The 12279-nt window shown below is 45.6% G+C and overlaps 1 protein-coding gene across 1 annotated transcript in view; it reads right to left on the minus strand.

Moving 5' to 3' along the window:
* Positions 1-12279, minus strand: part of pdlim2 (PDZ and LIM domain 2 (mystique)) — a 75586-nt gene that overhangs the window by 10627 nt on the left and 52680 nt on the right. The window contains exon 7 of the mRNA XM_066644443.1: positions 6156-6274. Within this exon, the coding sequence (XP_066500540.1) occupies positions 6156-6274 (119 nt within the window). The remainder of the gene's footprint in view (positions 1-6155; positions 6275-12279) is intronic.

Consider the following 12279-nt stretch of genomic DNA (forward strand, 5'->3'; position numbering starts at 1 on the left):
AGGAAACCGGAGCACCCGGAGGAAACCCATGCAGACACAGGGAGAACACACCACACTCCTCACAGACAGTCACCTGGAGGAAACCCACGCAGACACAGGGAGAACACACCACACTCCTCACAGACAGTCACCCGGAGGAAACCCACGCAGACAGAGAGAGAACACACCACACTCCTCACAGACAGTCACCCGGAGGAAACCCACACAGACAGAGAGAGAACACACCACACTCCTCACAGACAGTCACCCGGAGGAAACCCACGCAGACAGAGAGAGAACACACCACACTCCTCACAGACAGTCACCCGGAGGAAACCCACGCAGACAGAGAGAGAACACACCACACTCCTCACAGACAGTCACCCGGAGGAAACCCACACAGACACAGGGAGAACACACCACACTCCTCACAGTCACCCGGAGGAAACCCACACAGACACAAAGAGAGAACACACCACACTCCTCACAGACAGTCACCCAGAGGAAACCCACACAGACAGAGAGAGAACACACCACACTCCTCACAGACAGTCACCCGGAGGAAACCCACACAGACACAGAGAGAGAACACACCACACTCCTCACAGACAGTCACCCGGAGGAAACCCACACGGACACGGGGAGAACACACCACACTCCTCACAGACAGTCACCTGGAGGAAACCCACGCAGACAGAGAGAGAACACACCACACTCCTCACAGACGGTCACCCAGAGGAAACCCACGCAGACACAGAGAGAACACACTACACTCCTCACAGACAGTCACCCGGAGGAAACCCACGCAGACACAGGGAGAACACACCACACTCCTCACAGACAGTCACCCGGAGGAAAACCACGCAGACACAGGGAGAACACACCACACTCCTCACAGACAGTCACCCGGAGGAAACCCACGCAGACACAGGGAATACACACCACACAGCTATTTTAATTCACGTCACTTAATGAATCTGAACTACAGTGTGGGTAAAAAATAAAGACCCCACATCTCTAAATATGGAGTCAAAAATAATGCCACTTTCTGAGACTGGCGTGGCCTATAATCTGCTAAACCATGAGCTGGGGGTGGTGGGGTGTGTGTGGAGGGCTCTATGTTAGATAACGTTGGTACCAATGCCCAGCAAATTCGGTGCCCGTGCACAGTGGTAACATCCATGCGTTATTTTACAGGGGACAGGGATTGAAGGTCCCAGCAGACAGAATGATTCTATCCCACTGTGGTTAACTGTTAACTGCTTCAATATCCCACCCTCAGGTAGCACCAGCTGCCATTAAACTGAACTCAGTCTTGCTGCATCTTAGGCATTTCTGTCTGGACGAAACATGGAGATGTGGTATTTCCACTATGTATGACTAACCCGTCTCTCTCTCGTTTTCACTCCATAGATCTTTTACCACTGGGAGGCTAACGTCCTCCTCCTTCCCAGCTGTAAACTGTCACGGGGATGTTAAATGAACTTGCGGCAGAAAAGGGAAGTCCTTATCCTCGAGGAGTGTGAACTTTCAGGTGTCGAGTGTTGACATGGGAAAGTGAAATGGTGTGTGTGTGTGTGATTTAGATCATTACAGTAGCTGATCAGCAGGAGCTTTACGAGAGTATTTTTAAAACGCTACGCTAGTGGAAACCAAATATAACGCAGGTTTTGTTTTATGGTAAATTCCTGTCACATACGGGGGTCCAATTAGCAAGCTGTACTCTGTCTGCGCAGCCAGCACGAACAACCTGGGGCTAACGCAGTCTTCAATATCAGCAACTCATAAATACACACACATACAAACACACCGTGTACTATGTAAACCAGCTCATCCTGATTTGAAGGTCATGAGTCAGTATTTACCTAAGCTCAGCAAGGTGCGTCGGTTTTCTCTCGAGCACATTAACAGGTGCCAGGACAGGGAACCTTTAAAGCCACTTCTAGGAATATTAAGATTATAGGAACCTGTCCAGAGCAACCATGCCCATCTCCCAATTAGTACCTTTACAGGACCAGAAAAAAACCCTTCTTAACTGTCAAAGAGAAATGATTTAATTCTAAGCATTTCTGGAGCGTTTTAGAGCGTCAGGAAATGTTGACACAATGTGAAGGACAGCTGCAGTAAAATGTAGGAGATACAGGTTTTCATGTGGAGAGTTTTACATAGTGGGGGCGGCACGGTGGCACAGCAGGTAGTGTCGCAGTCACACAGGTCCAGGGTTCGATTCCCGCTCCGGGTGACTGTCTGTGAGGAGTGTGGTGTGTTCTCCCTGTGTCTGCGTGGGTTTCCTCCAGGTGACTGTCTGTGAGGAGTGTGGTGTGTTCTCCCTGTGTCTGCGTGGGTTTCCTCCGGGTGACTGTCTGTGAGGAGTGTGGTGTGTTCTCCCTGTGTCTGCGTGGGTTTCCTCCGGGTGACTGTCTGTGAGGAGTGTGGTGTGTTCTCCCTGTGTCCGTGTGGGTTTCCTCCAGGTGCTCCGGTTTCCTCCCACAGTCCAAAAACACACGCCGGTAGGTGGATTGGTGACTCAAAAGTGTCCGTAGGTGTGAGTGTGTGAGTGAATGTGTGTGTGTTGCCCTGTGAAGTACTGGCGCCCCCTCCAGGGTGTGTTCCTGCCTTCGCCCAACTGCAGACCCACTGTGACCCTGAACTGGATAAGGGCTACAGATAATGAATGAATGAATATTCATAGTGTTTGGTCCTAAATGGCCTGGAATTACCAATATTTTATTTAATTAATTTATTTTTAATTGATCAGTGTGGCTTACAAACAAACAAGAGCACCCCATCTTTAGCCAGTCGACTAAATACATTTCACCACATTTTCAGTGTATGCACAGGTTAAATTCCCGATTTGGAGCCTAAAAACCCACAGGCTGAAGACAGATCATAGGTTTTTCAATGTCAGAAAATGTGGAATAAATAAAACTAATCTGAGTTTGCTCCATTTTTTGCATGACATTGGGAAGCTTTAGAACGGTACCAACCGCTTTCTGAATATCTCCAGTCACATGTGAAAGCGCAAAGATGGTTAACAATGTAAAACAGAGCGACAGAACTGAGCAAAAATGAAGAAAGAGGAGTGAGCAAAAACAGCTAAAAAGAGAGCTGCGTGACTCGCTTGCTGCTGTGCTGTGTATGGCTCATTATCCAAAGGAACAGGCACTGAATAAGGCTGTTCAGACACTACTGCTGTGTTTGGTCCTTGTGGTATTTTGACCATTTCAGACATTTTAAGACCCCAGAATTGTGTTTGCTTGCAGAAGAGAGGTACAAAGCGTCCTGTTTTAAAACTGAAAAAGTGAATGTGATGAGAATTTAAAAACCTGAATCCCTTTATTTATTCTTTTATATTGTTAATGTTGTTAACCATTTGTTATCCACAGAGTACAGCAGATCCATTTTGTAGATAAAAAGGTATGTGACTTTAAATCATGGCCAGACAATGTGACTGTTGAGCTCAGTACATTTGGATTAAATTGATATTTGAAAGAAATCCTTAAGTTTAAGTTGAGAATGCGTAAAATATATCAATATTTAAAAACATGGTGCACTAAATAGTTAAGAGCCGCAGTAAAGAGTAAGGTATGATCACATCAGCACGTCTCACAGGGGGAAAAAAATCACTCCACAGGTGAAATAGTGATGATATACTGATGTACCACTGCTGCTACACAAACAGGCTGTGGGCGTGGCTGATAGAAACTTGCATGACAAGTGGCCAATACCTGACATACCTCTCTGTAAGTGAAAAGCAACTATGATGAATTGGAAAGAGAGAGAGAGAGGGGGAGAGGGAGAGAGAGAGAGAGAGAGAGAGAGAGAGAGAGAGAGAGAGAGAGAGAGAGAGGGAGACAGATAGAGAGACAGAGAGAGAGAGAGAGAGAGAGAGAGAGAGAGAGAGACAGAGAGAGAGAGAGACAGAGAGAGAGAGAGACAGAGGGAGAGAGAGACAGAGAGAGAGGGAGACAGAGAGAGAGGGAGACAGAGAGAGAGGGAGACACAGAGAGAGAGAGACAGAGGGAGAGAGACAGAGAGAGAGAGAGAGAGAGAGAGAGAGAGAGAGAGAGAGAGAGAGAGAGACAGAGAGGAGAGAGAGAGAGGGAGAGAGACAGAGAGAGAGGGAGAGAGACAGAGATACACAGAGAGAGAGAGACAGAGACAGAGAGAGAGAGACAGAGGGAGAGAGAGACAGAGAGAGAGAGAGAGAGAGACAGAGAGAGAGAGAGAGAGACAGAGAGAGAGAGAGACAGAGAGAGAGAGAGAGACAGAGGGAGAGACAGAGGGAGAGAGAGGAGAGAGAGAGAGAGAGAGAGAGAGAGAGAGAGAGAGAGAGATACACAGACAGAAGAGGAGGTCATAAATCTTCAGATCCACTGAATGTTCAGATCAGCAGGACGGACCCAGCCCTGTTCTGGAGAACATGCTCCAAATTGAAACCAGATTTGTGCGCTCCACTGAAACGACACTCATTTTCCCCTTTGCGCACTACAAGTGCTCCCCAACTCTCACTGAACCCCTCTTCTATAAACTCTACCCCTTTTCTGCCCTCTTTCCGCTCCTGCCATCCTCTCTCTGGACTGAGATGTGTCAGGTACGACACCCGAGTCATTTATCAATAAATCTGAATCAATAAAGTGAATCTTCAGAGACACACTCCATCTTCAAACACTGAATTAAAACCCACTGTGTTTAGCATTTTCCCCCCGTTCTCAGCGCATGGTGTACATCCTATTTTTGGCTTCATTAGCCCACATCAGCAAACGTGATTGTGATCTTAAGAAAACATGTGGTTAAGCAGGATTTGCACAGAGAACAGGCAAAACATTCAGGACACAATCACAGCTACAGATCCATCTGGAAGCAGAGAAGTTCATCCAGGTCTGCTGCTGAGGACACTTCCTGTAAACCCACCCCCAAACAGAACCGACTCGCAAAGAACCCCGGAGAACCAGAGCTGAAAACAGCAGAAGAACCTAGAAATGGACTTACCTCCAAAACACAATAAAAGAGCAAACAAAGATGAATTCCTCTGCAGTTAGCTCAACTCCCTTTGCTCCGACAGCGAGAGGAGTCTGCTCTGACAACTTCACACACGCTTAAAAACCAACCGCACGGACGCGCAAACATGCGCACACACACACATATATATATATACACACACACACACACACACACTCCTCTGTTTGGGCAAACAGAGACAGAGGAACGTAGAGAAGTTTCAGTCTGAAAGGTGTGACTCAGGGCTGTGCTCTATTGGCTCAGTGAGGAAAAGAGGCGGGTCAACAGGGAATCCCGCAGAATTCCATACGACGAACATGGATGGGGCGGAGCCAGGGGAGCGTCTGTAACAGAGAGGAGTGTGTGTGTGTGTCTCTCTCTCTGTGGAAAGTGGGGGGCCAATTAGGGGCAGAAGTGAAAATCCTTCCTAATGGGACTCTTCAAAGAAAAAAGGAAAGGCAAAACAAGTGGAGAGAGAGAGAGAGAGAGAGTCAAGGATAGCAGCCATGCTCTGATTGACAGAACCCCAAGACAGAGGAGTCAAAATAAACTCTGGAACAACTGTGTGTGTTTGAAAGAGAGAGAGAGAGATAGAGAGACAGAGAGAGAGAGAGAGAGAGAGATAGACAGAGAGAGAGAGAGAGAGAGACACAGAGAGAGACAGACAGATAGATAGACAGACAGAGAGAGACACACAGAGATAGACAGATAGATAGATAGACAAAGAGAGACAGAGAGAGAGATAGAGAGAGACAGAGACACAGAGAGAGAGACAGACAGAGAGAGACAAAGACAGAGACACAGAGAGAGAGACAAAGACAGAGAGACAGAGAGAGAGACAGATGGCCAAATAATAAAAAGACCCCACAGAACGTCACACATTCTTCTTTAACAATGATTAAACTAAACCAACAGAATTAGTCTCAATAAATAACCGCGTGTCCCCTCACTGTCACCAGGCCTCAGCCAAACTCAGCGTCTGTGGGAGACTCTCATCTGAAGAGTCAGTGTTCTTTACCACCATCAGCACCAACAGAGGGAATGTTATTTAGAACTATTTCATGCCACCGTTCCTTCTACAGACCTACACTTACAACAAGACTATATCAATTTATTACATATGATTCATGTATAAAAAAGTGTGTGTGTGTGTGTGTGTGTGTGTGTGTGTATACCTGCGACGAGGGGAATTGGAGAGTTCTCGCTCAACAGGGCTGTGTGGAGAGTACTGTCCAGGAGGGGTCGGGGTCCGACTAGACACGGAGTTACTGCGGAATTCCACCGAGGAAAACTCCTGATCAACACAAAAACAAAAACACACAACTAAAGTTACATACTCCCAGTAATTTTAGGTTTATTCTTTAAAACATTTATACATTTATTTTTTTGTCTTAATCGTGTGTCAGATTTTCTCTGCGTATTGGTATTCATTAAAGGCACTGAAAGAGCCTCACCTTCAGTGAAAACTTCACGGTTTCATCTTGTGCACTGTTAGGCTTTTGTAACATTTCAAACATTTCTGTGTTTAACAGAGCAGCTGGAACGACTGACTGTAGCTCTGACTGTGGAACAGATGCTTCCTTCAACAGGTTTAAACAGTGACATCAGTGTATATTGAATTTAATAATACAGTACTGCCCAGTGTGTGTGTGTGTGTGTGTGTGTGTGTGTGAGAGAGAGTGTGTGTGTTCAGCACATGTCTAAAAAAAAAAAAAAAAAAAAAAAGAAGATCTTCCCACTGTCTCAGGCCCCATACTGAGGCACCTGCAGTTGTTTAGAGATGCTAGAGCACATCAGAAGGGTTGAGCAAGAGTGTGTGTGTGTGTGTGTGTGTGTGTGTGTGTGTGTGTGTGTGTAAGAGGTCCACTGCAGTATTGGGGGGGTGGGGGGCCTCAGGCAGTGTGAGGTGATGAACTTAAACTTTGCACATGTCAGAGAAATTACAGTAATAAATATATATGAGAAAGAAAGGAGGAAAAGGCAAGAGAAAGAAAGAAAGAAAGAAAGGGCAAAAGAAAGAAAGAAAGAAAGAAAGGGCGAAAGAAAGGGTGAAAGAAAGGGCGAAAGAAAGGGCGAAAGAAAGAAAGAAAGGGCGAAAGAAAGGGCGAAAGAAAGAAAGAAAGGGCGAAAGAAAGAAAGGGCGAAAGAAAGGGCGAAAGAAAGAAAGGGCGAAAGAAAGAAAGGGCGAAAGAAAGAAAGGGCAGAAAGAATTAAAGAAAGAAAGGAGGAAAAGGCAAGAGAAAGAAAGAAAGAAGTCCATGCACTGAAACTCTCGCGCACACACACACCTGCTGCACCTGAGGGGACGTGCACTCTGAGCATTAAGGCATTAAACATTAATCTTCCATCAAAGGATGAGGAATCAGCTTCTAATCCTGACTAAAGCTTTAAGTATGCTCGCTCTGTCATCGGCTTGCCGGGTCTCATTGTTCTGCCTCCTTCTTCTGACTGAGAGCTGGGCTGCATTCTTGGCTCTGGACACTCCTGTTCTAATCAATCTCACCCTGAAACTCTGCCTACACACACACTGGACGTACACACACACACACACACACACACACACACACACACACAGTATGAGACTCGTTAGCTGTTGATTGCTATTTATATCAGTGCTGGAAGCCCGTGCTGGGATTAGATGACTGAAATGTCGCTCACTCAGTTCCAGATGTTTGGCCCTGGTGTTGCTGATGGCAGCTGATTGGAGGTCAGTTCTGTGGCTTTTCTAAAAGCCAAAGCACACTTTGATGGCTTCAGAAACTGTTCCTAGGTCAGGACAAAACGGGAAAAACCGTCCAGATGCTTTGAGGTTCTGGCTGAACAGATGCTAGAACCCAAAAGCAGAGCCAAGGTGCAACCATTCGCTCAACGGAAACTTCAGCTGCCAGCGTCCATTACGGCACCAATCAAAACTACTGCTGAGATACAGTGCGGAGAAAGGGCTCGGCTCCAAATGTCAAAATCACTTCACCTATGCTACTGCAGAGCATTTCTCATGGTTTAGAGGCAGAGTGCATTTGAGATCGACTCAGGCAGAGAGAGCGTACTGTAGTCAGTTCCACACCCTGAACTCTAGAGGGCAGTGTCTACAGCAGAACCAGGGCTTAAGAGACTGGCTTTCGTTCCAGCACTGACACTTTCAGACTCAGATTCAAAAAGAACATGTAAAATGTATTATTGTATGAGAAGTGTTACTTTGTTTATACTGTTGCTCCAAATAAAACAGGCAATAACCACATCTGATGAGTCAGACATTAGCACATGGACCCAGGTCAACTGTGAACGCAGGAGTGGGGGGTCAGCACTAGTGAGAAAACTCATGTATCACATGAACTGAGTGTGTTTAAATCCCTTAAAGCCAAACTTAGCCATCAGTGGTTTATACTCTGGTATATTACCGTAACTGTAGAGTGGTATTAACGCTATTTTACCTCCTCTGTGCTATGAATTTGCCATTTAAACAAAGCTTGTTTGTGCAACAGAGCAATTTTTGAAGAAGAAATCCTTAAAAGTGAGTCACACCATCACTCACGTCAACACTGCTGCTTAATCTTGCACGAGCTAAAATAGCAGCTTAGGTTTCTAGATTTCTAGCCGCAAAAGATAAAAAGACAACACCTCTTGGCAGACACACGGTACACACAACTCTGTGGACGATTCTGCACGTCCAGCTCGCTTACCAACATGTGTTTATGGGCTGTGAGAAGAAACCATGCCGACATGGGGAGAACACACCAACACACTCCTCACGATCAATCCAAGATCTCCAACAGCTGGGAGATGTGTGTCAGCAACTCCACCTTAACTTCTAGCTACATTTTATTTTCGATTATTACTAATATTATCTTTTAAAAGTTTAAGTGTTTTGTGGGTTGTTTTTTGTTTTGTTTTGTACTAGTTTTTTGTTTGTTGCTTTGATGACAATTATCAAGTATAAATATTAATGTGATTTGAGCGTCCGTTGTGGTGTGCTAAACATAAGCGCCTGTTAGCTGACCAGCTATGCTTCTAAACAGTGTAGAACCTGTATTATCTCACCTGTGTTTATGTTCTAACCTTTCTGTTCCTCCAGTCACTGAAATTTGCTTTCTCAGAAACTTTTTTAATCATCAACGTGTGTCGATGTGCACTTCCGGGCTGTGCTTAGCTGAACTGCACAGTGCCGAAAACCCTTCACTTGACCCATAATCACAGATGAGGCTCACGCGATGCCGTGTTAATGAAAAATTTGAATACCTCCCATCCCAAGACAGAACTCCCAACAAATGCAGCCCATCATTTGCCTTTTTCAAAAACCTTAACTTATAGTTTTTTGAATAAAATGACAGTTACCATAACATGACAAAGCAGCTGGAGCATGTTTGAATTTTGAATTACCGTTGTAAAAACACTTTATAGCTTATGTGTACACCTAATATTCCATTACAATTACTCAATTCATCACAACAAGCATCTCAACTGACCCACTCACATCCACTAAGAGTGTTTCTGCTTCTCTGCTGTCGGATGGCAGTATATAAGCACACAGTAAACCTGCTGTGCAACTCCTGCACTCTGTGTGCTGAATAAACCTAAATACACATGCTAACTGTGCACTCTATATCCCTCACCTCCTCTTCTAAACACATGCTAATCTCTATGTAGTCAGAGCCATTAGCTGCTGCTACATTGGTATGAGCTCATGGTGGTGGTCTGACTGTGGAGCTCCGTCAGAAGCCCCTGGTCTTTCCTGGCATGAGTCGTGCTTGAGCCCTGGCATCACTCATTGAAGCTGGCATTCTCTTGGGGGATTACCCAGGATGCCCACATAGTCAGGCCCAAGGCAGGAGGGCTGTCTGGAGCAGAGGGTGGGAGCAGCTGTCTGCCTGCCAGATGCAAGCTGGACCCTGAGGCTTAATAGAGAAATATATATATATATATATATATATATGAGAAAGAGACAGAGACAGACAGAGAGACCCAAAGGCCAAAAAAATAAAAAGAGAGAGAGAAAAGCCTAGAAGAGAGAAGCCTGCAAAATATAGAAATAAATAAAGATAATAAAGGAGTATAAAAATTAATTAACAAATAAATAAATGGGTTGTTTCCATCTACTTCTGCTAGCAATGTTTATATGATATACAAGCAACATAAGGGTGGGTTTTGAACAGAACAGTTTTAACAGCTACTTATAACCAAGAAAACGCTTGATCTCAAAAAAGTTTGATTTAATATTTATTTATTAATGTATTCATTTCTGTTATATAGGACTTGTTCTTAATGTTCTGACAGGAATAAATGCCTTGGGGCCTCTTACTTTTGCCCAGTGCAGGTGTTTTCAACCCACCACCACCTGTGTAACTTTCAGAGAATGTGGAGATTATTGTGTAGAGTGGTCTTAAAGCATGGATAGGAGAGGAGGAGTGTAAAAAACCTGTGGATATAAAGTCCGGTATAATCAGGCAAACTCTCCTGTATTTGTCCATCACAGTTGTTCGCATTTTGGCATTTCTGTATTAAGGATGGCACGGTGGCGCCGCAGGTAGTGTCACAGTCACAGAGCTCCAGGGACCCGTGTTCCTGCCTCGCGCCCAGTGATTCCGGGTTGGCCCCGGACCCATCGGGCCCTGAACTGGATAATTATTACTTTTTAGCTTTTTCCATTCAGGATGGAAACCCACTAGTGAGAGAGACAGAATAAAGGAGAGCAAAAGAGAGAGAGATGAGGAAACTAGAGTGCAACAAGGGGGGAGAGAAAAAGTAGGGAGCAAGGGAAAAAAAGGAGACTAACAGCAGATGAGTGACAGAATGAGAGAGCTCAAAGTCCTGGGCGACGGAGATGAAATTCAGAATCACTACATCACCTTCAAGGCTCGCAGCACTCCTCCAATCCTGATGTGACGTCTGTGACACTCCTTGTCAGGTTTCATTGCTTTCGCAGCAGTTGAAACCTAGTAAAGCTAAGAATCCCTGAACAATTTTTTTCAAATGTATTTATTTGCATTTGTTTTCTGCCTCTGAGATCCACATATGACATCTGTCCCCATCAGTCCCTAATTATTTTTCTGCATGGCTGTCTTCCAAACAAACAAAACAATTGTATAATACACTCAAAAGTGTACATTTCTCACTACAATGCGCTTAAAGAATATCTTACACTCCTGATACTGCGGTCTGATCAGAGCATTTTGTACCATTCATTATCTGTAACCTTTATCCAGTTCAGGGTCACGGTGGGTCCAGAGCCTACCTGGAATCATTGGGCGCAAGGCGGGAATACACCCTGGAGGGGGCGCCAGTCCTTCAAAGGGCAACACACACTCACACATTCACTCACACCTACAGACACTTTTGAGTCACCAATTCACCTACCAACGTGTGTTTTTGGACTGTGGGAGGACACCGGAGCACCCGGAGGAATCCCACACAGACACAGGGAGAACACACCACACTCCTCACAGACAGTCACCCGGAGGAAACCCACACAGACACAGGGAGAACACACCAACTCCTCACAGACAGTCACCTGGAGGAAACCCACACAGACACAGGGAGAACACACCAACTCCTCACAGACAGTCACCCAAAGGAAACCCACACAGACACTGAGAACACACCAACTCCTCACAGACAGTCACCCGGAGGAAACCCACACGGACACAGGGTGAACACACCATACTCCTCACAGACAGTCACCCGGAGGAAACCCACGCAGACACAGGGAGAACACACCACACTCCTCAGAGACAGTCACCCGGAGGAAATCCATGTAGACACTGGGAGAACACACAGGTCCCTGGAGCTGTGTGACTGTGACACTACCTGCTGCGCCACCCCGTTTGGTACCACTTCTCTTAGAATTTCACCAGTAAGGACTTTATGCGGTGAGGTAAACACTGATAACACAAGCAATGATGCATGGTTTATTTAGTGTAAGTATTTACTGTTTCTTAACTATCCATTTAAACAATCCATCAGTATCCGCATGTTGACATGAGCACAAAGGTGGTACACTGGTTTAGATGATATCACCCAGCACTAGCGGAAGGTGCGAATAAAAAATTAGCGGAAACAGAGAGGCTTCCAGATCCTAAGTGAATCCAGACAAGACTAGAGCTCCGAGACAAAAGCCCGGCCAGCTGCCCAGGCCCACCTCAGCAGGCAGTTCAGGGGCACAAACACCAGCAAATCAGTTAAAGATCTGAATAAGCTCGAGAGGAATGCACCCAAACCCAAACAAAGCAAAATGGGCAAAACAAACTAGCCCCCGAGCACATGTGGAAAAAAAGAGAAGGGGCACGAACCAAAACAGAGGCCTCC

This window comes from Hoplias malabaricus, chromosome 14 (assembly GCF_029633855.1).
Source record: "Hoplias malabaricus isolate fHopMal1 chromosome 14, fHopMal1.hap1, whole genome shotgun sequence".
NCBI classification, from domain to species: Eukaryota; Metazoa; Chordata; class Actinopteri; order Characiformes; family Erythrinidae; genus Hoplias; species Hoplias malabaricus.